Source organism: Cheilinus undulatus, linkage group 4 (assembly GCF_018320785.1).
Source record: "Cheilinus undulatus linkage group 4, ASM1832078v1, whole genome shotgun sequence".
Taxonomy (NCBI): domain Eukaryota; kingdom Metazoa; phylum Chordata; class Actinopteri; order Labriformes; family Labridae; genus Cheilinus; species Cheilinus undulatus.
Genome location: NC_054868.1, coordinates 48,299,854 through 48,327,788, shown reverse-complemented (window position 1 = coordinate 48,327,788; position 27,935 = coordinate 48,299,854). Strand labels below are relative to the sequence as shown.

The 27,935-nt window shown below is 40.2% G+C and overlaps 1 protein-coding gene across 7 annotated transcripts in view; it reads left to right on the top strand.

Annotated features, from left to right (window-relative positions):
• The window catches only part of LOC121508004 (bromodomain-containing protein 4-like), a 35,232-nt gene extending 10,199 nt beyond the window's left edge, over positions 1-25,033 (top strand). For 2 of the 7 annotated variants that reach the window (XM_041784454.1, XM_041784455.1), the window contains 20 exons: positions 270-510; positions 590-682; positions 1,244-1,381; positions 1,476-1,608; positions 3,925-4,409; positions 4,489-4,860; positions 6,889-7,017; positions 7,528-7,749; positions 7,920-8,119; positions 8,203-8,303; positions 10,437-10,694; positions 10,920-11,018; positions 11,209-11,622; positions 14,690-15,292; positions 19,308-19,405; positions 19,551-19,671; positions 19,766-19,899; positions 19,988-20,178; positions 20,525-20,765; positions 23,249-25,033. In XM_041784454.1, the coding sequence (XP_041640388.1) occupies positions 382-510; positions 590-682; positions 1,244-1,381; positions 1,476-1,608; positions 3,925-4,409; positions 4,489-4,860; positions 6,889-7,017; positions 7,528-7,749; positions 7,920-8,119; positions 8,203-8,303; positions 10,437-10,694; positions 10,920-11,018; positions 11,209-11,622; positions 14,690-15,292; positions 19,308-19,405; positions 19,551-19,671; positions 19,766-19,899; positions 19,988-20,178; positions 20,525-20,765; positions 23,249-23,314 (4,227 nt within the window). In that variant the 5' untranslated portion in view covers positions 270-381 and the 3' untranslated portion in view covers positions 23,315-25,033. The remainder of the gene's footprint in view (positions 1-269; positions 511-589; positions 683-1,243; positions 1,382-1,475; positions 1,609-3,924; positions 4,410-4,488; positions 4,861-6,888; positions 7,018-7,527; positions 7,750-7,919; positions 8,120-8,202; positions 8,304-10,436; positions 10,695-10,919; positions 11,019-11,208; positions 11,623-14,689; positions 15,293-19,307; positions 19,406-19,550; positions 19,672-19,765; positions 19,900-19,987; positions 20,179-20,524; positions 20,766-23,248) is intronic. The other 5 variants (XM_041784458.1, XM_041784456.1, XM_041784460.1 and 2 more) reach the window with 5 other exon arrangements.
• The last annotated feature ends 2,902 nt before the right edge of the window (positions 25,034-27,935 follow it).

The window sequence follows — 27,935 nt, the reverse complement described above, 5'->3', positions numbered from 1 at the left end:
GGGTCATCTCCATTTATCACACTTAACAACAACAACAAAAAAAACAAAGCATGAGCTATATTGATTGTTTAATCTCAATTATCATGATAGTAAGAAGTGAAAATCGAAATTGGATAATTGAGATCAAAACTTGATTGATGCCCAGCACTAGTAAGATGGTGAGCTGGTTTCAGGTTCGAGTTGTGATTATTTACTAAAGAAACTGAATCAGAAGTGGTTTCAATCCGGAAGAATTTCTGTCTCTGATGATGAACTTGTTTTCCTTCCAGAGAGTCGAGTAAGGAGTGTAATGGCCTGAGGGGGGTCCCCCCGGTCCCACCTGCCCCTGACAGGTCCAATCTGCCTAAACATTTGGCTCAGCCACTGCAACCCACCTCTGCCATGGGAGACGGACTGGAGGCAGGCAGCAGCCAGAACCCTCCCTCTCCCCAACCCCCCTTACCCTTCAACCCCCCACCTCCTGAAACATGGAACCCCTCTAGACCCAAACGACAGACCAACCAGTTACAGGTACATTCACACGTTTAACTAACTCTTTCTTTTTCTGAAGTTACAGCTTCAAATCAACTAATTGCTCTGCTTTTTTCAGTTCCTGCTCAAAGAAGTGTTGAAGACTTTATGGAAACACAACTTTGCATGGCCCTTCCAGACTCCTGTAGACGCCGTGAAACTCAATTTGCCTGTAAGTCAGTGTGTTTATTACAGCTGTCATTATATCGTTTTGTTAAAAGCACACAGAAAGGAACAAAAAAAAGGCTGCTGGTTTACATTTTTATTAGTTCTCTAGAAGTAGCTACATGTTTAAGGTTGAGGAAACCCTAAATTGGTCATGTTGACTCCTCACCTAAGACTTTTTTTCTGTTTCACCTCACTTTTACAGTCAATAAATACCCAGAATTCAGTCACTACAGTTTTTCTGGGTCATCTTTGTCGTTTATTGTGTACTTTGTTTGGTTGCCAGTTCAAACATAGTTCAGTATTGCAATAATGATATGAGGTATAGTTAAGCAATCGATAATAACAGTATGTAATAGATATAGATCACATTTATAGCCTCTGTATAATGGGTGTGGTTGTGCCCATTATACAGAGGCTATAATTCTCCAGTCTCGGTTCTGTCCAATCTTCAGCTCTTTTCCTGTGCGTTATTCCTCACTCCTACTCTTTAGTCTTTGCTTATTTTCACCTGCTTTTCTGCAGAGTTGATACTTATCTAAAAAGCTCTGCTCTCCTTCTTTTTAAGGACTACTACAAGATCATCAAGACCCCAATGGACATGGGCACAATAAAAAAACGACTAGAAAACAACTACTACTGGAACGCCCAGGAGTGCATCCAAGACTTCAACACAATGTTCACAAACTGCTACATCTACAACAAGGTGAGCCGCTGCACGCTTGACATCCGCTCTCATGTGCCATAATGTGCTTCTTCTAAGAAACAGGCAGCTGAACGTGTGCCTGTTGTGTGTCCAGCCAGGGGATGACATCGTTCTGATGGCCAAAACCTTGGAGAAAGTCTTCCTCCATAAGATCACAGAGATGCCACAGGAGGAGAAGGAGATCGCCGTGGTCAGCAAGGGACGCCGAGGGGGCCGACGGGAGGCGGGTACGAGAATGTGTTGTTGTACAAACTGAAAATGTCTACACTTTAAATTTTAATGATAACCAGCCTGACCAGTGTGAGCAGTTCTGTACTCGTTCTGCCTGTTTTTACTGCATGGCAATCATTGTACCATTGTTGAGCTTCATAATCCATCCTTGTAGCTTTTTAATTTGTTTAGTGAGAAAGTCTGGTGTGTTAATGTCTCCATCCTGAGAGCCTTGGCTGACTGCATACAGAAATTCCACAATAGTAGTAAACAATATTGTGACATTTGGATGCATTAAAGAGGCAAAACAGAGGAACTCCACTCAAAGTGATGTCATGTTAAAATGTAGTTATATATGGAGGGAGACTGGCCTTTACCCTGCCTAGGAGTCACAATTTTAAGGAGCGTGTCTGAACATCTGAGCTTATCCGATGTCAAGAAGTAGCTCAGCAGAGACTCTGCTTACATTTTTTCTTTGTGATCCTTTTTGGGCATTCAGATACTAAGTGACTGCGCTTTTGTCCGTGCCTCCTTAATATGCAGGAACAATACAACAGTGTGTTATCAAATTCCAATTGCCCACTCTTACACAAAACAGCAGCCCAAACATCATTCCCATGGCTCTCTTACCACAGTTTGGTATCCCCTCATGGTGTGGCAGTGAGGCTACTGGTGATCAGAATGAATTGGGGCAAATTAGCCATGAGCTTAGAGGCAGTGGTGCTGCTTTAACAGCTTTTTGCCCTCTTTTGTCAGAAACATACTTTCCAACAACCATATAAAGTATCAGTTAGCAAATAAATGTTGGAATCAGGTTCAATCGAAATGACGGCTCAATTTAATACATACAGAAGCCGTGACCTGTCGATTCCAAACGAGCTGGTCTTTTTGTGAACAATGGGAGCTGTCTCCCATTTGCTTTGTTTCCATTTTTGTTGTTTGAAAGACAAAAAAATGTAAAAAGAAAGCTGTTTAAGAGCCGAAAAATTGACTCTTATTAGTGAGCTGAAACAAATAACCCCGATATCTAAATAAAACCACTTTCTTTCCCATCAGTATGAGTGAGGCTGCACAAACAACAATAAAGCTATGCTTCCGTTACTAGTGGATAACAGCAGATCACGACAGTTAGAGTGATCTTTAATGCAAATCCAGTCCAGATGAAGGTAACCTGGACCACTTCTGTGTGCAATCTGAGCTGTCGGATATCAAAGTGTTTTAAGCGTGCATCGAGGTGCATCCTCACCAACCTTTAAGGCACACTTCTTTAAAATTGAACACCCAATGCAAGTATAAATTTGTGTCGATGTATCCTCTAAACAGGGTTAGAGATTTTTGATGGAAAGATGACTGAAGGAGGCTAGTTAGCTAAGTAAACCATCAATGCTATCCAGCAGTTCAGGTTAACCAAATACATGTTTTCTTTTTTCTTAAAGACTCTGTATGTCTTTATGACAGTGAAGCAAGTAATTTGTAGAATGTATGTTTTTAGAGGCACACTGAAAAGCAATCACCAGTTCTCTTTCAGATCTCAGCATCTCATTCAGTAAGCAGGGCCATGTTTGAAACCACAACACCAGTGTTTGCTTGTGTTACTTGAAGTCCAATCAGCAGTACTGTTGCAAATGAGACCTTTCTGTAGAATATGCTATGTTTTATGTTTTTTTTAAATGATTTGCATATATCTAATACCAACATTTCAACCTTTCCTTTCTGTCTTGAACAAATTATGTACCGCAAAATCATTTGTATTTTGTTAGCTGTCAATTCCTCTGGCATACAGTATTGTTATGATCCACTTCTGCATGACAGAAGGCTGTATTAGCATTGCTTGTTAATCCAATCAATAGACAAACAGAAGACAACCATGATCAAACATGTAGATTACAGATTCCCATGAGGAATTTGTGGACAAAAGCATTAATTTAGTACTGCTACCTGGTAAGTAACAGGTCTTGTTTGCTGCCTGTGTTTGGACAGCCGTGGGACAATCATTGTGATGTCAGATGCAAAAGTTCAATATCAACAAGAACATGTTGTCCAGAGAGAAGAGAGATAGTCATGTTCTGTGGTAACACTCCCTCCCCTCAGGCTCTTAAGTGTGACGTGAAGTTGTTTGTTTGTTTGTCTTTGCTTTTGCATTGTGTATGTTTTGATATGGCAACACCTGATGTCAAAAATGTTCTTTGTACAAATATTTTCCCCGTCCTGGCAACGGCCTGCCACACCTCTTCTGTCGTTTCTAAGTCACTGTAATTATTCTAAACTAAATGGTCTGTGAGTCTTTAAATCTGTGATTAAACTAAAATTTTTCTGTTTTTTCCTCCTTCCAGCTCTGATATCCAAGTCTGATTCAGGACAAGATTCATCTTCACCTTCCACCACCCCCCACACGCGAGGCTTCTCGTCCCCTGCAACAACCCCACAGAGCCGCACTGTACCTGCTGCTCCAGGCCCTCCTGCCCTGACCCAGCCCCTGGCCCAGCCCATGACCCAGCCCATGACCCAGCCCATGACCCAGCCCATGACCCAGCCCATGACCCAGCCCATGACCCAGCCCATGACCCAGCCCATGACCCAGCCCATGACACAACCCATGACACAACCCATGACCCAGTCCATGACACAGCCCCTGGCCCAAGTTCAGCCCCCACGCGTGCCTCCTACACCTGCCTCCCATGCACCCCATCTAGGACCCTCTTTTCCCCTCTCCACCCCTGACGTCCTGGCACAAGGAATGACGTCTGTTATCCCTCCGGCCTCACACCCAGGCCTCCATCAGGCCCCGATGCTGCAGAGCTCCCCTGCACTCGTTAAGGTAAAGAGAAATCAGCAGCCATTTTTATCAACCATACAATGATTCATGTCAAACCTCTAATCCCTGACTGTTCCAGCAGCAAAGGAAGAGCCAGAAGAGGAAAGCTGACACCACCACACCCACGGCAAACGACCAACTTAGCGAATCATCTCCTGTCTCAGCTGAGATGCGGCCACGCAGAGAGAGCAGTCGCCCATCCAAACAACCCAAAAAAGAAGCATCACAGCCAGACTCACAGCACCATTTAGGTGGCACCTTGGAGACTGCAGGGACAGTGATGCAGAAACGTCAGGATCAGCTGCGTTTCTGCGCACGCCTGGTCAAAGAGATGCTTTCCAAGAAGCACGTAGCATACGCCTGGCCTTTCTATAAGCCCGTGGATGCTAAAGCTCTGGGTCTCCACGACTACCATGACATCATCAAACACCCAATGGACCTTAGCACTATCAAGGTGATTTTGATTTGGATCAGTGTCGACAAGTTGTGAACTCTTTCATCTAGCAAGACCTCAAACACTCCTAAGAATGCAGGATTAAAAGTTCTGCAGACATTTAATGCTGTTCTTTTGTCACAGATATGTAAAAAACACCGTTTCAGTTTGCTCATAAAATAAGCATAGCTTAATTAAAGTATTTTGTGTGTTTAATTTAAATATTTGATGGAAAGGCATTGTGAGGAAAGGATGAAAGATGAAAGATCCAAGTGCGTCAGTCTGTAAAAAATGCATACTGTAGCTCAGCATCCTCAGCCTTGAAGACTCATGTTAACCTTTTTCCTTTCAACAAGAATTACGTTAGTGGCCTGGCACTTGCTTGGTATCCAGGTGTGTTACAAGAAGAAAATCAATCCCCTTTAATCGCAGAAGCATTTCAGAGTCCTCAACCTCAGAAATTAAGTCCCGTCGACTTATGCTGCAGAAAAAAAAACTTTCCAAATGTCAGCCTGTCTCCAGGCTCTGCAGAAAAGTGACTAAGAATGACAGCAGCACACAAATCTCACCTGTGTAAATGGCTTAAGTTATGCTAGGATGCTAACAGGCCTGAAAAATTAATACTTAAATCAATCACAACTTAGCAAAGTTTTGCATTGTTGCAGCATCCACTGGCCATTTCAGTTTTGGTGATTACAGCCACAGCATACTGTTTAACAGAGAAAACTCAGCTAGATGCCAATTTAAGAACAAGAACAAACAATAACTGTTTTTATATAAATATATAAATATTTAAATAAATATATATGTATTTTTTAAAGGGTTTTTTGGGGCATTTTTGTGCCTTTATGTGATAGAGGAGGACAGTGGATAGAGTCTGAAACAGGGATGAGAGCGGGGGAGAGACATACCGTAAAGGGCCTCAGGCCGGACTCGAAACCCGGGCCGTCTGCGTACATGGGGTGCGCCTTAACCCCTCGGCCACCTGCGCCCCCTGTGTATAATATTTAAACTTGCAGACACACAGAGCTCTGTCACTGTGATAATTCAAATCTCCTTAAATTGTTGAATTGCCTTTAATTTGTCCTTCTTGAGATAATTGAAACATGTTTTTGACTGTTTGCTGGATTTCATAAAGCCTATGAAGTGAGAAGTACAGAGGGGCAAAGACTCAGGTACAAGTAAAAAGAAGTTTTAATATATGCCCCCCCCCCTTTTTTTAGTTTCTTGATTCGAAAGAAGTTCTTTGGATTCTATTATCAACTTGCATCAGGTAGAACTGAACTGTGCTGAATCAAATCAGACTGAATTGCTCTGTAGTTTACTGAATCCTCAGATAATCACATCCTTGCATATGAATCAGAATCAAATAAAACTACAAAGGACAGATTCACAACAACTTTAATGCAGTTTTGAAAAATTAATTTAGCAGTCAGTACTGTCATTTTTATGGTATATTAATTCACAGAGTGTTTAATATTTGATAAAATTCCAATAAATACAAGTAAAGTAGGTACTTGCAGATGATTCTGATTGTGCATTGTTGAAGGATGAGCATGTATCTAGTGATGGGAATTCTGTGTCTTTTTAGTGACCTTGATCATTTGGCTCAGCTTAATAATCACTAATAATAACTGTCCTCACCCAAACACTTCTTCATTGGGATTTATGATTGATATTTGTGCAGGTGTTCTTTAACTAAATTGAGTTGCTCACTGATAGGGCTAAATGACATCTCTGGTATGAAACATTAGTGCTAAACCATCAAGCTCAAGCCCACAGCTCCTTTGGTCTAATGGCATGAAAAAAATAGAGTGTCCCTTCATTAATAACATCAAAAATAAAACATTTAAAAAAACTGCTCTTAAAAATTCTGCCATTTTTACTTTAAACCTTTAGTTGCCTGATTTAGTTAAGGAATGACAGAAATACATGATGTTCAAGTTGAAATACTTTAACCCTTCCAACTGAAATGCACAACTCAAAAAAACTGAGGTGTTATTTCATGTTGCATGGTTTTAATCATTTCGTTGTTTTTGTCTCTCTTAGAAAAAGTTGGACAGCAGACAGTACAGAGATGCTCAAGAATTTGCAGCAGACGTCCGGTTGATGTTCTCCAACTGTTACAAGTACAATCCTCCTGACCATGACGTGGTCAACATGGCACGCAAACTACAGGTAATCAAACATATTATGTACAGTATGTCAAGTTATCTGCCGTATGTATTTCATATACTCTATAACCACGGCTAGAGCAGTTAATAAGGGATGCAAATAAACTCTTTACCTCAGTAAAACCACTAGTTTGTTTATTTCACTTGTGCAAGAGCACTCTAACTAACAACAGGGCTCCCTGCAAGGGTAATGTTCAGTACTCCTCAGTTATTGTCCCAGTGTGAATTTGAGACTTTGGGACTCCTAACCTCGAACTATCTTATTTTATATTTTAGTAAATAAAGAGGGCTTTCAAGACAACAAATAAAATACACCAGCTCAGTTGAAGCTGCTACAGCAGCAAAAGTGTCCACATACTTATGGCCAAATAGAAATTTAAGAGCGTAACAATCATTTCCCAACACTAACAGCTGACCCTTTTTGCATGGATATCAATAAAATGATCAGGACATTATTGCTTTGTGGCTGTAACTGTGACCCATATTTCCTCTTTGATTTCTTCCATCACATCAGGATGTGTTTGAGATGCGTTTTGCCAAAATGCCTGATGAACCAGAGGAGCCCGTCCCTGTTCCCACCCCATCAACGGCCCTCCACCCTGCCCCCTCCACTCGACAAGCCCCGCCTCCTTCTGCTGCTTCTGAGGACGACAGCTCCAGTTCCTCTGAATCGGAGTCCTCGGCAGGAGACTCAGAGCACGAAAGACAGCAGCGATTGGCTGAGTTACAGGAACAGGTTAGAGGATGGAAAATGAAGGGGGAGGGAGGCTAATGAGACACGACAGGTGGGTGGGCCACGCAGAGCAGCTTTACCGACCAGGGGTGAACGCTGAAACATGAAGAAACACATTTACACGCTGCTCTTTCTTTGTCATGTAACATCACTGCTCTGTATGTGTTCTTTAGCTTAAAGCTGTACACGAGCAGCTGGCAGCACTTTCCCAACCCCAAGCCAGTAAACCCAAAAAGAAAGAGAAGAAGAAAGAAAAGCACAAGAAGAAGATGACAGCAGATGAGCCTTTGGAAAGCTCTCCTCTTCAGACTTCTAAGAAAAACAAAAGTAGCAAAGAGCCATTAGTTGCAAAGAAGGAACGGAAAAAAGCTGGGTAGGTGTTCCAGAGGTAACAAGATAAGTGACGTTATTGTAGCCTCTTTATGTGGAGCTAATCTGATCATTTGTCAATCACAGGAAGAAAGAAGGAGTCAAAAATAGCCGCCCAGCTGTGCCTGCTCCGCCTGGACCGACCCCTCTCGTGCCCTCAGCTGCTCTGGAGGCAGAGGATGACGTAGGTGAGTATATGACAGAGATGCTGAATGTGAAGGTTTGTGTCTTTAAGAGTAACTTAGAGGTTGGAGGCCCCGGTGAATCAATTAGTGGATAAATAACTTTGAAAGACACACTTCAGTAAACCCTTGAGTCACGAGTGAATACTTAATTTTGCATCCACATTTAAACCAGACAGCTGGAAGTGATGTAACTAAAGGGAGTCCTGCTGAGTTTGATCATGTCCAACATGAATAAACATGAACTTACCATTGTCACTGAGGAAGAAAATACCTATTTATATGCAAATAACGGACTCCATGCTTGTAATTATACATCTGCAATGTATCAAAGAGACCAGCAGGTTAGATCCAGTAGCAAACAGAACATGGATTATTACATGTGACTGGCATAAACCACTGGTATCTAATAGTGTATTTCTATAGGGATAGATCCAATCACGTCACATTCTTCTTCTCAAAAATGTGTGCCACAGACAACCAGGGGGGAAAAGTAACTGATTACATTTACTCAAATTACTGTAATTGAGTAGCTTTTTGAGTACTTGTACTTTTTTGAGTAGTTTTTAAAATCACTACTTTTACTTTTACTGAAGTATATCTTTGGGGAAGTATTGTACTTACATTTTAAAAAGCATTGAGTACTGAGAATAAAATAAATACTAAAATCCACAACAAGGAGGTCCAAGCTTTCTGCCAAGAACATATAAACGACCAGTTGTTTGGCTTTCACAACACAGGAGCAGTTCTCTACAGATTTACTTCTCTGTAGTGGCTACGACATCACGTGTTTTGTTGCTCTGATTGGCCTGTAAAGATGTGACAGACAGAAGTTTAATCCAGTCACCCTCCGAGTTTTTTTAAAGGCTCTGCCCTTTCCCAGATGCTGTCTATGAGTAATTTAGCAGATGGATGTGTGAAACAAGTCCATCTGGTGTGCCAGGTTAGCTGCAGGGTGGAAAATACATAACCAGCACCTGGCTTCATTGATTATGAGCAGCCTCTGCACCGATGCAGAATCGTCCACATCAACATCGCGATGCATTCTGATTAGCCTATTTCAACATTCCTACATCCTGATAGTTTGCTTCATATTAAAAGCCTTCCAGTAAATAAAAAACTGGTGACTTTTACTGGGAAGAATGTGTTGGAATAAAAGTTTTACTCTGTAATTGACAGGGCTTTAGCAGAGCCACAACTAGCAATGGCAGTTAGAAGTAACACTGGAGGGAGTTTGTTTACAGCCACTGCTTTGAAAACCAGTTACAACCAGAGCCCATTGAGCAGAGTCAGGGCTGTTTGTCTAGTAGCTTAAATCAGTTAACCAGACGTGTGGTGGCTTCAAACGTCAATCTTCCAGAAAAGCCACTGCTGAGCGGGTCAACACACGCAGTCAAAACAAAAGGCTGCAGCGGATCCAGCGTCAGCTCAAGAATTTATTCACAAAAACCTTCAGCAAGAACTTAGACTGAGGATTGATAAACAAAAGAATTCTACAGCAATTTCTGCATCTCTGCCCTCTGCAGTCAAAAAACTGTTTTGCTCCCACTCACACAGGAGATACTCACAGGTGTCATCAGTACCCTTAAATTAAACTGCAGGTAGCAGCTCCAACCTAGGCGGGAGGGGAAAGGTACAAATGCCACAAACCAACAACAGAAAAAAATATTTTTGTGCATGAATATTTGCCTTTCCAAATCCACAACTATTAACAATACATCAATATGGCCCCAACATGACAGTTCAAATGGAACTGAAGTCCCATCTCCAAACAGTAGTTTCACACCTTTTCCTGTCAAGGAGACAGTGCAGCCTGTGTCCAGTCAAGCTAGAATTTTTGCAACTGGCACAAACACAACATTGAACCAGTTTGAAAACTAGTAAAATTAAGTGACGGCTCTGAAAACAACATAAACTGTGTGAAACAACTGCTCACACCCATTATAACCTACCACTACAGGTTGAGCTAAGGCCAGGTCCCTTCAGTGACATAACAAGGCAGTTTGGGTAAAAAAAAAAAGGTTTTATTTAAGAGCTCCACTAAAAATAGACATGTTTTAGAATAAATGTCAAATAAACTAACCTGCCAAATCATCTTTAACAGTCTTGCATTGACCTGCTACAAACTTTGCTTTGCAGATGTTTTCGGGGCAGGGTCTACAGACAGGAGCAAGCCGATGTCGTACGAGGAAAAACGCCAACTGAGCCTGGACATCAACAAGCTGCCCGGTGACAAACTGGGCCGCGTCGTGCACATAATCCAGACACGTGAGCCATCACTGAAGAACTCCAACCCCGACGAAATAGAGATAGACTTTGAGACGCTGAAGCCTTCTACGCTGAGAGAGCTGGAGAAATATGTCTCCAGCTGTCTGAAGAAGAAGAAGAAACCGTCAGGTAGGCTGTTTGAGTCACAGCACTGAGACATGAAGATGTGATAATGTCGATCTAGCTGATAGTCATTAAGCTTGTCTGCAAACATTTCAGACTTTGACTCAGAATTATGCTTTAATTTATGTGTCTCAGCTTGTTTAACAAGGTATCAGATGTATTTTGTTCAAAACATTTTACTGTTGTTAATGTGAGACAGCAAATTTCAGTATGTTTTGTGTTTTGTTTCAGCAGAGAAGCCTTCAGAAATGACAAACATGACGAAATTAAAGACAGAATCCTCATCTTCTGGCAGCAGCGACTCCTCTGATAGTGAAGACTCTGAGAATGGTAAGAGCATACCCACAATATCAGCTTTGACTATCTTCATTCATTCATTCATCATATTAAGAGATGGTAGATGAGATTTTGGCTCCTGAACAGCTGGAAAGTTTATCTCAACATGAATGAAAGCACAAACTGATCAAATGAACACACTGTATTCGGAACCACTACATTAAACTGTAATATCTTCATTCAGCAGGGCTGGTTCCCAAGCAGCAGAAGAAGAACTCGACTAACAAAGACACCAAAAGACCGCCCCACCAGGCACTCAATAGCGGAGCAGGCCCGGTCGCTCCTCAACCTCAGATTCAGCCTCAGGCGGCCCAGGCCAAACCACCATTTGTCCCGCCTCCCCCGGTCTCTGTCCCTGTCCCGTCACTGGACTCCCAGCTGCTGAGTCCTGGATTTGACCCTCTGGCTCACTTCATGAACCCTCACATGACGCAGTCGAACGCAGAGCCAAACACAAACATTACCCCTGCTGGTGCCCCTGTCATGACCGGCCCCCTCAACACAAACGCGCCAACAAACCAGACGCCCGCTGAGACGCACCCTTTCCTCAACCAGCATCCCATCATACCTTCCCCAGGTGTGTACGCTGCAAAAACAAGTAAGAAAGTTTATGAATGTGACTCTCTACTTAGTACACTTATTTTCTGGGCCTTTCCTCACCTGATTTCTAAGAACGAGAAATATCAGGGCATTTTTAACTCACAGGTACTGAATATAAGGGCATTGTTGACCAAGCATCAAAGAGGTGTCCCAAAGCTTTCTAAGGCAGTCTCCTCCTAAACTGTCATTTCTTCATTTCGTAAGCTCTGTCTGTGTGTCTTGCACTTGCCGTCATCTGTATTTCATGGCATTTTTCAGTAGCTGTGCAGAAACAAGGAACAACAAAAAGCCTGCAAGCAAAACTGACAGAAGAGACAAGATATGATAGCCCTTAATCAACCCCTAGAGTAGAAATTGAAGCATTGCTGCAGCACACACACTAAAAATGGGGACTAAGTAAGTACAAATGAAAATAAGAATAGAAAGGAAAAGGCTACATCATGGTTGGAGTTAAACGATGCAAATGTTTATGTTGTAATGCCTTATGACTGTATATCCATTTCCAGCAGCAGCACTTCTGCCTGTGTACAAGGATGTGTACTGCGCTATTTTTTCTTTCAATTCAAACTTTACAACATGCACCTCTGGTTATATTGTGATTCACAGCCTTGTGAGATGAAAACAATTGAATCAATCTTTCTGGGGGGGAATAAGTGATGAGAAATGAAGTTTATGTCTATAACCATTCGTGCTGCATGCTTCAGAAGCAACATCGGCACAGTCAAAACTACTGAACTTTTGAAAATACTATTTAAATTTGTGTTAACCATTTTTATGGGATATGATGGTACAAAGTGTCAACAAAAACCAGGCTGTTGAAGCTGTGCAGCACTACAAAGTAGGGCTAAATGTTTTGCAAAGATAATCTAATTGCAATATTTTTCCCCAGTATTGCAATTGCAATTTAATATGCAATTCTTTTTAGATTCCTCATCTTAAATATTTTTCAATAAAGACAAGAAATACATCATCTAAATTATAACCTAAACAATATTAGATAGAATATACCAAGACAAAATGATTTAAAACAGATATCTTTTAACACAAAAAAATTTAAATAATTGCAATTGTTTTGGCTTGTTTGCAGATTTGACATCAATTGCTATATTGATGAGGATGATCATTTTTATGTCAATCTCGTTTTAAATTAAAAAAACATTCATTGGTAAAACAGGTATTTTTATACTTTAAAAACTTGAATGTTTGCATAATGTGCATAAAATCTCTGCTGCAAAAAAAACTATGAAACTGGTATTCTGACACAGTTCAAGTTAAAGAAATATTGCAACCTTTGTGATTTGTAAATTGCAGCAGGCCATATTGCTACTAAATCTCATTTGCAATTGATTGCCGAGCCCTACTACAAATGTCTTGGTACTATAATTGATGACAACCTTAGATTTGAGTCCCAGGTGGATGCAGTTTGCTAAAAGGTGTATCAATGTATGCACCTTTTGAGGAAGCTTAGCTTTGAACTGTTTAACATTTGGTTAGGGTCCCTCAGTATTAAAATCACAATAGCCTGTAAGAGTGTGTGGAAATACAGCACTTAACAAATTTATTAGACCACCACCCAAAGTAAGGTTTATGCCACAGCTGCATCATGAAGTGCTTTAATGCGGACTCTTTCATTTTCAGTGAGCTCCCTATGTTTTACCATTTTGAACAGGAATGAGGAATTTCAAACTGAATTCACCTTTTTATACCCAAATTTGAGCCAGCTCACTGGGCTTCTCTGAGAAGTCAGAAATTAATTAAGCATAACATTCAACCACTAAAACTCATTTTTCTCTTCAGGAATGCAAGTAAATAACTATAATATGACATATTAATCAAGAAATAATAATGTGCTTTACTATTTTTTCAGTTTTTTGTAAAACAGTAAACTTGAAAATTCATGGATAACAATAATAATCATATTTTAGCATTAAAAATATCATTTGGGTTAAAGAGCTTCTACATATTGGTGTATTAACCATTGCAGAAACAACAAAAATGGTGTTGGTAATTACCAGTGCTGTTAATTTATGGCAGCTATGGCAGGCTGTCAAAAGATTAAAATATTCAATCGCAATAAATCTTAGAATTTCCACTGCACTGTTTTCTATCACATTTTAAAATTATATTATGCATTAAAACAAAATTGTGTCATTCTATATTTTTCTTCCGGAATTGACTTTCTGTTTTATAACACAAGGTTCACATGACTGCTGACTTGTGAACCTTGATTAATCACGATTAACTCAATTAATCTTGACAGTACTAATAATGCTTGTTTTTTCTAATACTGCCTCATGATAATGTGTGATTGTGATTATTCTGGGTAATGTGATTTGCAATTGCCATTATGCTTGGCTATGAAGGAATATGCAGAGAATAATGATAGTTTTGAAGCTTGTATTTCTCAACTCAAAACATACAAATATTAAGTTGCATAACAGTACAAAATCTGAGGTTTACATTTCTACTCCCCCCCCCCTTTTTTATTCAAGTACTTCTGCAAAGGTATATTTTTGTAAACCTTTCAAGGACTACCTGATACAAAATAATTGCAGTCTCTTATGTGATTGTGTAGTTGCATAGCCTGAGATAGCAATTGGATTTATTGTGCAGCACTAGTATCTTATTTTTTTGCTCTTGACTCATTGAGCTTCTGTTTATTGTGTCTTTAAGCTGTGTTTAGGATCAGTCTTCATGTACAGTAGGTTTGACTGCTGACTGCATAACACATTTCCCTTCACAGGAATAATGAAGTGAACCTTGTAAGCATCACAATCACATCAACACTGATGGAGTGTCCCATTTTGAGATTTTGCCTTGTAACTCTGTCTGAAGGGGCAAGGAAGTTCTTAAAAACAGCAGATAGCCCTAACCCTTGTTGTGAATGTGCAAAATGTAGGGGTAGGGCAGCACTTTTCATTTTGTCTCATTTTAGGGGTTTATAAAAATTGCAAAAGTGAATGTTTTGTTGATTATTTTAGGCATTAAAATGTACAAGTGCTGAGTAAACTTTACAGAAGTTAATTTGCTCTGTTCATTTCTGATACATTTTCTTTTATTTGCAGCGATCCACAACGCTCTGCCCCAACAACCGTCAAGACCCAGCAACCGAGCAGCGCCACTTCCTCCTAAAATCTCCCAGCCTCCCCCATCCACACTCCCCTCTCTGCCTCCCTCATCCTCACCCCACCTTCAGCCCTCGCTTCCACTTTCACTGCCCCAGCCTGTCCCCCGCCCCCGCGTCCCGTCACCCCCTTCGCACGGCATCTTGGGTACCCTTTCCGCACAACCGCCCCAAGCTCTGCTGGAGGACGATGAGGAACCAACGCCCCCTAGTTCTGAAATCCCGCCCCTCAGTCAGGTTCACACCTTCCTGCAGTCGCTCCAGTCTCGACCCTCGGCACAGACGTCACACACGCTCACACATTCGCCCGTTCAGAGCGCCTCTCAGCTCATGCAGTCGATGAACTCACAGGCTGTGCCCACTTCAAGCCCCGCCCTGACACAGAGACACGGCTCGGGCCACTCTCACATGAGACAGCCGTTCCCACATACGAACACTTCAACGCAGCAGCAGAAGGGGGTCGCCCTGCAGCAGAAGGTGCATCAGATGCAGCAACACCAACAGCAGCTGTCACCACGCAGCAAAGCTGAGCCTTTTGTAGCCGGTAAGATACCATAACCATCGAGACTGGTTCTTAATCAAGATGCTTGAAGGATAAAGCAGCAGTAAAAATAATAATACTACCAAAAATGATAAGTATTTATTATTTTTGGTAGTATGTCTTATATAGATCACTGTGCAGAACTTTGAGGCACTTAGGCTGAATTAAGGTGTGTATTGGTGAGTAAGCCTGCCTGAGGGCGTCATCAGGCAGAAAGGAAGATTGACACAACGCTGGTCGTGCTCTAGATGTCCTTGCATATTACCAGGGGCACGTAAAAATAATCTGAAAAGTAACCTTTAGAGCACAGTAGGAGTGAATGTGGGGAGTAGGCTCTGCCTAGGATACTGTCTGGGCAGGTCGTAGGGTTGCCATGAGCCCCTGGTTGTGCTGTGGATGTCCCGAAGTCCTGAAAACTGGCAGCGGTCTCTGGGCATATCGCTAGGGGTGGAAATGCTGTTGAGCTTGAGCTTGGCTACTGACACACCTGTGTGTCAACATTTGTTGACACTGACTCTAGACCCTAAAGTGCAGATCTTAAGACATATTTAACACAAAGCTGCTGTGAGTGAATGAGAGAGAGCGCTAACTCGATAACGCAAATCTGTTGGCACCCTCTTCTAGGGCAGCAGTAAAGCTGCCCACACACTAGACAATTTTAGAATCTTAAATGATTTTATAAACGTGTGAGACCACAGACATGAGGACAAATTCAAACGGTTTTTGGTCTTTAATTCTCTGAACGCACTCACCAGAGGACTCAGCCAGACTGTGAGACCACACACCTGCAGACCACATGCGACCTCTCCTGATCACGTGACCTCAGAAAACAAAAACAAAAAAAAAGACAAAACAAAAAAACAATGGCATGTCTATGGATATAGTCGACTTGCTGTCCCTCCACCACAGGCTGTTCTGGCAGGTGCAACAAAAATCATTAAACAAGGAAAGGAATTGGGATTGAATCCTGTCTGGAATGAAGGTTTTGTTTATACTTGTGGGCGTTTTTTTTTTGTTTTGTTTTTTTTTTATTGAACAGTATGATACTAACAGACAAGTGCTCAGATTCAGTGGGAAAGATATAAGGATAAATTAAACACAGTGTAAGGTATACAAAAACAATCAAAAATTGGGACATTATGCTTGTGATCGGTGAAAGTACATATGATGCGGCTGGTGACGCTCCCCTGTCTGCTCGCTGTCAGATGGTTGAGAGGGAATGGGTGATATCAAACATGCTTGATATTTAAGCTTTAGTTGACCTATTTAACTGATCGATTATAGCCTGTTGAAAATAATCGGTAATCGGCCAAAAGTGTTTGCCGATAACCGACGATGTAAACACTTTAATTTTCGCTAATAAAGAGCAAGGGATAAGACTTGGCTTTATTTAAACGTGATGTCTCAGCATGTGTTCTATTATGGATCCAGTAGAGGGCGCTCTGACTTTTTTCAATCCACGCGATACAGTACAGTAGTACAGTAGAGAGACTAGAGCTCAGAGCAGCTTGGCTGAGCACTGACTGTTGAAGAGAACGGGTTATTTTACCACAGTGGTGAGTTTCTAAGTAGTTTGTGAAATTAGCAGTCACTCCATAAGTTCCCTGTATCATTCAACCCGCTTGTCCATGAGCCATGTCGTGCCTCATTGTGACGGCGACGCTTATCTGTTTATGTTAGCAAGCTAAAGGATAACCTAGCTTAACAATATCCCGCTATAAACTTCCGCAGAGTCAGCAACGGCACAATTAACGTAATGGTGCAATATCTCATGTGATGTTACGTTCAGTCAATTTCTGGTCGGAGTTTGAGTCATAATGGCTCAGAGAGCTGAAGGAAAGAAAATTAGGTCGTTTCCACCAAGCGGTCCGGCTCAGATCAGTTTGGAACGGCACGGTTTTTTTTTTTTTTTTTGCGTTTCCATCGAGGAAAGTTGGAAATGGTCCCAAAAAAATCTCGACCCGCACCGTCCCACTTTTAGGCACCCTTCCGTACGGGTACCAAATCTTACCTATCCCTCCCAAAAAGGTGGAGCTACACACACAATAGGGAATAACACTGACGTCACGTCAGCACGCGACACAGCTGCTCAGCTGGGGTTGCAAAACACGGAAGTCTGCTCTATGAGAAGCGGGCGAAAACAGGAGAAAAACAGACTAATATCTGCTTAATTCAGGGATATTTTGACTCGACGGAGTTCCAAACTGTTTACTAGTTTATAAATATTGATATCTGGCCACAAATCTAGTTTCCTGACGTTTATCTGGACCTGATTTTAAGAATACAAAGCAGAGCCTGAGGGCTCACATCAGCCTGGTCTATCCATGGTGGATGTGAAACTAAATTAATGCTGAAGTTTTGTGAATACTCAGCCTTAGAACAGTTGATTCTCTGTACTGTTACTTCTCGTTACTCTACTTACTTTAGGTAACTTCTGACAACATCGCACTGTGGTTGTTGAACATGTTTATAAAACTTTGGGCTGCAGCCTATTTTAAAATGAGATCAGCACACCCAGGATTTCTGACTTAATCTAGTTTGATTTTAAGGCCAGCTAAACTTTTACTTTATTATTAATGGGGCGAATTCTTACAGTACAGCTCTAAACTTGTATATTTTGTCATATAAACAGTTTTAGACCAGACATATTTACATATTAACGTACAGTTACAAGTCAAAACGTCTCTTTACATGTGGTCCATCAGCTGAAGCTCTTTACTGACAGTGGTTAATATAATTAATATGTAGTTATTTTTCTTTTTTTTAAAAAGGCACTTCCAGCTGAAATAAAGCAGTTTAATGCTTATTGGCGACTGATTTTTGTCACTGATCCTCTCTACAATTCTGAGGCTGAACCAGCAGACTCATGCTGCATGTGACCTCACATTCATCGCCTTTACAGCCTGCCCACCAAGTGAGGGCATGGATGTCTGTGGAACTGCACACTATTTGGGGGTATAGCATACCAAACCATACTCAGTCAAACCAGACCCCCTGATGGAAACACGGCTAATGTGAATGAACGTTTAGAGAACATCAGAGGTGCGTTTCATTTTACCAGTGACTTTTATGGCGGTGTTTATCCATTACCTGTTACCTGAACATAATCATTAATTTGTCATTTGCAAATACACTCACTGACAACTTCTTCACACACATCGTATGCACACCAATAACAACATGTCTTGCTCCCAGAGGTTACTGCATTTTTTCACATTAGTTTGTTCATGAAAGTTATTTTTTGATAAAGTATTAGGTAATAGTAAAATGTTCTGCCTACAATTTATATATTTCTAACACATTTGAACTAAATTCAAGGAACCAGAAGCTGTTATTTGTTTTATTTATTTATTAATAAAAACATTTTCATATAAAGATTTAATCAGCTGATATATCACTTATCAGAATGTTTTATTTCCTAATATCAGCATTGGTCCCCAAAAACCATGATGGTCTGGCCCTAGCCGTGATATTAAAACATGTGTCAGTACTGTTTGATTTCATCAAAACCTTAGAATTGAATATTTGAAAAATTGCATTTGCATGCACTGTGTAGAAATAATTCTGCCTTTACAAATCTTTTTTTTTTTTAGTTTTTAAAGAGGGGGATTGAACAGCTTCTTTTTTTGAAATGAAATGGAAAAAAAGCTATGTCTAAGAAACAGAAGAGTCGCATTTTGTCCTTGAGTCTTCTTTTGTTTCATACTTGTTTGTTGCTGTGTTTTGGAGAAACTACAACCTACAAAAAGAAGATGCAGCTAAACATGCTACAGTTTGTAACTCCTGCTAATTATCTGTTCTTTTTAAATATCTGTGCTCTTAAAGATTCTCTGAAGATACAATGGAAATTTCAAAGAACTAGTACCACTCTTGTAATATTTAAGTCAAGCATTCAGATTGCTCACAGTGGGCTGTTTTGATAATAATACAACACGTAGATTGCAGATTTTTACACTTCTTAGCTGTATGTCCCATTGTGTTAGGTGGTCTATGTGATTTTTCATATCCTCTTTATAAGGTCTGCGTGAGAGCCCGTCTCCCCTCATGATGCACTCTCCTCAGATGCCTCAGTTCCACACAATGGGACAGCAGTCGCCCTTGCAGACCAAGAAACATGTGAGTGATACACCTCTGATTCATGATGTGTGTGTTGACTGCATTTATAATCTCTAAAACAGTCTGCTGTGTTTCAGTAGCAGAAGGTTTATTCTAAAAGTCTCATTAATGCCTGCCTTCATGAAAACGCACTGTGGCTCTACAGGAGCAAAGGTCCAACCTGGTGGGGGTCAAAGATGAGAAACCTTCCCAGTCGCCTGTCCTGCCCCCATCGCCCTTCAGTCCTGTAATGCGTCAGGATGCACACAAAACTGACATCAAACACAGTGAGTTCAAAACTTTCCCAGCTATTATTGTCATGTCTGTGAATTATATACAGAAAGATTCAGGTGTTGTTAATGCCCATATCCTTGTCTTCAGGATTAGACTCAAAGTCGCTGGATAATTCTCGAGCTAGTTCCCGCCTCACAGACTCCCCATTGCCCCCCCACTCCCAGCAAGAGATGAAAATCAAACAAGAGCCCAAAACTCCCATTGCTGCCAAGAAGACACAGGTCTGTTTGCAGTAGGATTCTGGATTTAAACATTGCTGTCTTATGTAAAATTCAATTCCTCCATTGAATCTGTTATTTCCTCTCCCAGGACGTGAAGTTAAAGAACATGGGTTCCTGGGCGAGTCTGGCTCAGCGGTCCCAGTCCACGCCGGCCTCCTCTGTGCGCTCCTCCAGTGACAGCTTCGAACAGTTCAAACGAGCCGCCAAGGAGAAGGAGGAGAGAGAGAGACTGCTGAAAGCACAAGCTGAGCAGGCCAGGAGAGAGCAGGAGAAACTACGGTATGAGAGGAAGAGGAGATGTTTTTAAGCTCTTCATCTCTTCTCCTAAAGAGAACTGAATTTTTTTATTTTCAAATAAATAACCATCTTTCCCAGCAGCACTTGCATTCAGTGAATCCCACTGAGCTATGACTATCTACTGGAACGCATGAATGGTTGAGATTCTGTGGGTAATCATCACAATGAATATCTGAACCCAGCTTTCACTCAAGTTTGATCTATTTAAACAAAACTGACAATTCTGAATATGTAGAAAAACAGAGAAAATATAATGAACATCATTAAAGCCCCTGAAATGATACAGCTGTAGGTCTAACACTTCTGGTTTTTTATTTAAATGTTGTAGCCGCGACGACGATGACACCATGGAGCATGCCCGTCGAGCTCATGAAGACACCCGCCGTCGCCAGGAGCAACAGTCGCCACTTGCTCCCACGCCTCCTGCTTCTACCCCACCCACTCACTCTCCACAGGCTCTGCCCCCTCCACAACAAGCTCCAACTCCGCCCTCCTCTGCTTCACAGAACGCCCTCGACCAGAGGGAGCTGGCACGCCGCCGTGAGCAGGAGAGGCGTCGGAGAGAGGCGGTATGTACATGACTAATATTAAATCTCTGATTTCAGGTTTTTAGATTAAAGCTGTAATAATCCTCCTTTTCTGTTCCTAAATAGTATGAAGTTACAAAACATGGCTAATAAATGATTTAAAATGTGTCTGATTATCTCGGACAGGTTTTTTAAAGCAGAACTCTTTTTTCTACCTCAGCTTTTCTGAGAAACACAACACATGAAAACCGCTTAAGTTTATCAGTAATTTTAACAATTAAAATCAATAAATTACCTGTTGTAGGGAATCCAGGTATTAAACTTGAAACTGTATTTTTAAATCAAAGACCAAACATATTTTAAATTGCATAAAACTCTTTATATTAATCCCACTTAATTTACTGAAAATTTGTGCTTGCTTCACTTAGAAGCATTTGCAGCTACCAATGGTAAACACCATGTAACAATAAGCATTTTACTCCTAATTCTTTGTACTGTAAACAGTTTTTTACTTAGCTTTAGGCTTGCAGTCTTTTTCCTTGAAATCAGTTAAGTTTAGTTGTTTGTTTAAGGCCAGTATGAAATATCATTGGTCATTCATTTATGATAAATGAAAGTGTTTGAATCACATATTTCACAAGTTGCTGATCTCCATCGGTAATCCCACAAAAAACTGTCACAAGAGGTAAAATGAAAATGTCAGCACAGCAAGAATGATACGTCTGACAACACAAAGTGCATAAATGACATCATTATACATTAAAACAAGAACCTATTCACAGTGTTTTTAAAAAGTAATCTAAAACAAATACTTTCTAAAGTTATCTGTTGTAGCTGCAGAGGCCACAATTTCATCAGTTACAATATAGGATATGCAAGAGCTTTATTATAAAGTGGCAAAGATGCAGTAGCAGCATTATAAACTTTATGGTCATAAATTACAACTGTCCAAACAATATTGTCTTACCCTAAACCTTGTCTGAAACTGTTTGGATTTATCTCAAAAACCTTCTATATTATTGCCCAATGTTAGTATCTGCCATAGAGATGTACTGTGGTTTGATGTCAGAATAAAGCACAAGTATCACATATTTATTTTTGAAAATACATTCATGCATTGATGGATCTGAGAAGTAGCTGTTTCCCCTCAGGACAAAAAAAAAATGTGGCTAAAATAAAGTGGGGTCTGTCGAGAGAAATGAGCTTGAACAGCTGATTAAAGAACATGATAAATTTAGGGGTTTGCATAAAGGATAGAAAAGTAAAAATTATATTGATGTTATTTAGTTTCCATGGCTGGGATGGCCAGGGCCAGCCAGGGGAGCAGGATATTAAGGTGCATTTTACTTACGTTTATGTCTCTTGAATACACTCAAAGAACATACTGAGGGTGTTACTTCAAACTTTGCAAAAATATCAACTCTTACTCAAGAATGAACTGATTACATTTTTGAGGTTGTAGGTCAAAGGTAAAAAAAAAACCCAGCCCTTCTTCTTGATCCACCACTGTTACCAAACAGCTGCCAGGTAGTAGCCAGAGTCCTGCACAGGTCCTATTTTGCACGACCCGTCCCATCCTGACCCGACTTGAGCTGTTGGGGATATACGTACCACCTCTCACTTTCGATTAGGGATGCACAATATTGGATTTTTGCCAATACCGATATTGATACTGATATTTGAATATGTTTTACATAACTAAAAATTCAGTCCTTTGAACACAAGTTAAGATTTGAGGATGAAAAAAAAAAGCTTTTTTTCTTTAAACACACTTTAAAGACTGAAGATGAATACAGAAAAAGATCTCAACTTACATAGGTCTGTTGGTCCAGCCTAAAACTCCATTAATTTATTAGACTATATGGCCAAATTTTGCAGCCGATATGCTGATATTCATGGCTGAAATATCGTCAGAAATTTTAATATCTGCCAATACCAGTATTTATCTTTGCTGATACCGATATCAGGCCATAATATCGTGCATCCCTACTTTCTATGGAAGTGTTTTCTTTTTAGCTGTTGAACAAATCATTGTATTAGCAGCAAGGACATGTATTTTTCCCTGATGCTTGTGCACATTGCATACACAAATAAGTGGCAGGAAATCAGCCTGCCACCTCTTAAGTCTACCGCAGTGCCTTAAAGCATTAAGGAACTAATTCTGATCATACTTGGCAGTATTTTGCTTATTTAGATGTAAAAAGTATAGTGTTTTTTGTCATAAAGGCTATGTTTTTTTGTTTTTGTTATTTTTTCCACTACACCCAGTTTATTTTTTCCTTTACCCGTGAAAATGTAGTTATTTTTTTCTACCTGCAGCTGAATGTTTTTGCAGGTCACACATCAGGTATCTGTGGTAGCCTGACCTGGTGCAGGATTCCAGTAGTAGCTCTTATTATTGGTGAATTTTGTCACTCTGCCCCATTAATGTCCAAGGAAAAGAATCAAGTTTATGAAATTGCAATAAAAGGTCTATTTTAAGGTCAGACTTTAATCCTTGCTTTTTTCTGTCTTCTCTCCTGCAGGTTGACACCATTGATATAAACTTCCAGAGTGACCTGATGGCCATTTTTGAGGAAAACCTCTTCTGATTGGAGGAGAGCAGACGGTGTGAGCGAGGGAAGGACCTGTAGACACACATAAGCAAATTTACAAACATGCATATAAACCACGAAGCTCTGAAACACGGTCGCTGCTCTCACAGATACACACGTACACACAGACTTGATAGTAACTGTCCCTTTCTCTCAGTAGTTGAAACAGCTGGCTTGTGTCATGTGAATGAGAGGGGGCAAGTGAAATAAGCAAACCCTCTTTCCCTCCAACCTCAGATACGTTTTGGTGTCTGGCTTGGTGTTCATGGTCGGACAGTGAATTAATCCGATAGTGGGCTCCGTCGAGGAGAAACACAAGAACAGAAAGAAACTGAGGGGACAGAACTTTGACATGAAAATAATGGTTTAATTTAAGAAAACAATGAAAACCTTGTTCTCTAATGTGAGAAGTTTAGAAGGATCAGGTGAACAAATTTACAAACAGACAGATCGTTTTCTCTTTTCTTCTCTTCTAATCTCCTTTGTTTTTATTTTACGTTGGATTTTAACCAAAGCTGGTGTGGTCTAGTTTGTCGGGCACCTGAGAGTGGGTTGTTTCCTCAGGACACAGTGGGAACGCAACACATTCACACACTTTTCAATATATCCTTCCTCCCTTCACTTCCTTCTTACCCTCTCTCTTCAAGAGAAGGAGGCGTCAGTGAGGCTCAACTATCTGATGGTGATGGGGAAGGAATGGCCGTTTTGAACGCCTCAGAGTGTGATCTTTGCCTTAGCGCTCTGGCCTGTAAACTAACAATCATACCCAACAAATTATACATATTATATATATCAATAGATACATGAATATATATTATATACGACGCAATGTCAACGCAAAAGAACATGAGAGGAATTAGGATTTCGGGGGAGCAAAGCTCGTCTCTGTGTTCATCTCTGAGCTCTGGTTTTGATTTTGTAGAATTTACTGTAAAGAAAAAAAACTTTTTTATGATTCTATCGAGAGGATTGTTTTGTCTGTCTTATCTCTCTCATACCTTTTTTTTCTGTTTATTTTTTTCTCGACTCTATGCCAAAACCAATCTATTGAGTGCTGAAAGTTCATTCACATTTTTTACGTGCAAGATGCATCTTCTTTTCACTTTATATTAAAGGCTATGTTTTTATTGCTATTTAATTTTTCCATTATCCCCTTTTAAATCTGAAGTTCTGCAGCAGTTTGCTCTGTGATAGTTTAAAGAAGCGGTTCAACATCACTGTATGTCACTACTTTACTAAAACCCATCAATATCTGCACTCAGCTCATCAGTACTTACATCTTAAGTTTCCTTCATCTTGTACATGTTTTTAGTCGTTCTGTCCTTACAGCTTCTGTCTGTATCATAGCTCCTTTGTTTGTCTTCCTGTCTTATTTTAAAAACCTTTCATCGTCCATGCTAACTGATTTGGGATGTCGTGTGCCATTGTGTTTTTCTGGAAGCAGGACGTTCTCCTGATCTTCTTAGGTTGGCCCAGAGATCTGTGAGTGTTCAAGATTCTTAATCGCTTTTTTAATGTTTCATTCATTTCTTTTTTTCCCTTTTCATATTTGATTGTTTTGAGCTTATTTTCTTTTTTTCTCCTTTGCTCTGATTTTATTTTACCCAGAACAACCTGTTGGTATGTTGGTGAGTGAGGCATTGAGGTCAATAGATTCATCTTGTTCAGATTATGGAGTACAGCATCTTTTTTAAGAAAAGTATTAAAAATAATATTTAAAAAAACTTGAAAACTGTTTCTGGTCCTTTTTATCTTCCAGTTTCTTTGTTATTTACACATGAATGTGCATCTAAGAAAATTAGAATATCTTAAGTTTTTTTTCTGTGTTTTACTTCAGAAAGTTAAATTTCCATATGTTTTAGATTTATCTTATACAAAACAAATATTCCAAGACTTTTTTGTTTGTTTTAACCTTGACGATCACGGCTTAAATCTCACAGAAGTCTACCATCTAAAAATGTTAGAATATTAAGGAAAGTCCAATATGCAAAGGTTTCCTGAGCCTTCATTCCCTCACTCTGGTTCAGTACACACAGTCACAATTATGGAGAAGACTGCTGACCAGACAAATGTCCAGAAGACTATCAGTGAAACCTCCACAAGGAGGGTAAGCCACAGAAAGTCACTGCTGAGAGGGCAGACTATTCTCAGAGGCTGTATCAAAGCTTGTTCATGGAAAGTTGACTTGGTGGGAAAAGGTGCACAAGCAACAGGGACGAGCTCAGCCTTCAGAGGATTGTCAAAGAAAGCAGATTCAACAACTTAGAGGAACCCTACACGCTGTAGACTAATGCTGGAGTCAGTGGATCAGGTCCAGGAAATGGTCTACAAGTGTTGTGTTCTCCTGAACCAAAGACGTCATCAGCGTCTCACCTGGGCCTAAGAGAAGAAGAACTGGACTGTTGCTCAGTGGTCTAAAGTCCTGTTTTCATATAAAACCAAGCTTTGAATTTCATTTCAAGATAAGCTCCCAGAGTCTATAGGAAGTTTGGAGAAGCACAGAATTAAAGTGCTTGAAGTCCAGTGTTTTCAATCTCCACAGTTTTAGTTTGGGATGTCTACCATCTGTTGCTGTTGGTCCACTGTGATTTAAGTCCGGAATCAACATTATCAGCTGTCTTTTAGAGTCCATGCGTCCATCTGCTGAGAAGCTTAATGAAGATTCTGATTTCCTTTTCCTGCAGAACTTGGCACCTGCCCACAGTGAAGCCAAAACTATCAGAAACTGGTTTACTAAACATGGTATTACTGTGTTTATTGGCCAGCCAACTGGTCTGACCTGAACCACATAAAGAATCTCTGGGGAAATGTCAAGAGGAAAACGAGAGACGGACTCAACAATCCAGATGAGCTGAAGGCTGCTGTCAGAGCAACCTAGACATCATAACACCCCAGCAGGACCACGGCCTGATCGGCTCCATGCAACATCACATTGACCCAGTAATTTATACAAAAGGAGCCAAAACCAAGTACTGAGTTCATTAATGAACATAATTTTCCAGCAGGTCATCATTTCTGTATTATAAATCCTTTTTCGACTGATTTTTTTTATGATATTCCAATATTCTGAGATAGTGGATATCTTATTTTTTTTACCTGTAAGCCGTAATCAACAACATTAGGAGGAGAGTCTTGAAATATTTCCCGTATGATGAATCTAGGATGAATGGAAGTTTCACTTCTTGAATCAAATCAGGAAAAACAATGAACTTTCCACGATATTCTAATGTTATGACACGCACCTGTGCACCTCCATGTTTATGTGGTTAAAATGCTTGACCTTTCTTCTGCCAGCAGGGGGAGCTATAAAGAAAGACTTGAGCTGTCACATTCTGGTATCTACTCAATTATAACAAAGTAAGTGGACATCTAAATTCTTTTGTCTAGGTTTCATAATCTCCTTAACATGAAGATTCGTACAGTTGTTTAAAAAAAACAGGTCTATGACATGGTTGAAGAATCCAGAACTGGAGCCTTGACTTTGACATGAACCAGTGCAAAGACGAATCATAAGATGATCAGATCACAAGTCTGCAGTCTTGGGGACAGGTAAAAAATACAAGGGTTGTCAGTGTTTGATACACATTTCAATACAACATAGTGATAAGATTAGGTCCAAAATGAATGGCTTACATTTTCAATGACATAAATCAAGTGCTACTTTGTAATTATTTTGCACACTTGAACGGGGCTGCAGCTCTATTTCACTCGTACTTGCATCTTTCTGCTCTAACATTGATGTAAAATAAGCCCACCACTACTCTTTAACGTCTCATTTCACTTTAAAAACTCCCAGACAGCTCAGACCACAAGCCAAGTCATCTGCACCTTGTGATACAAACCATTTCCCTTTTTTTTAACATTCTCAGTAGCTCTTCTCATTTTCATTTTACCCATGGCAAGTTCCCTTTTTGCTGTGGTTAATTTAAGTTTTGATCGAACAGTAATTCCTTATTTTTTTTCAGAACAAAAGTAGGATTTTAACCCAACAGGAAGTGAAGCCCTCTTATTTCAGGGCAGTACAAATGACAAGGTAAAAGCATAACAATTTAAAGAGAAAATCTAAGCTTTTTGTCCTTAACGGGGTTCCTTGTACAGAGAAAGTAAAACTAAACATTGAGTCATTTTGTACATGCACTCCTCCATGTGAATATAAATATCTACAGTGTAAAGCTGTGCATTTGACATAAGAAACACTTTGGAGCGTTTTCCAACCACCAAGTCAGGGTCTCAGACCAAACTTGTGTGGCAGTCCAGCACTCATTTTTATAATACCAAAAATGTTGACAGCATGAGGCCAGAGACAAACATGGTGCAAAACAAGATTAAAGTAAAGTAAGGGTAAAAATGACTGCAAATTAAAAGGCAGATTAAAAAGGAAGTGCTACTCTTAAAACCACCTGGAGAGGTCGCTGTCTTAATATCCAGGCACAGTGAAGTTTCAAAGTTAAGGGTGCAAAAATAAAAAGTTCTCTTCCTGGTGCGGGAGTAACTAATTGCATTTACTCAAATTACTGTAATAGAGCCTCTTTTGTGTACTTGTACTTTGAGTACATTTTAAAGTCAGTAATTTTACTTTTACTTCCACTTTAGTCAGTTTCAACCAGAATAATTGTAC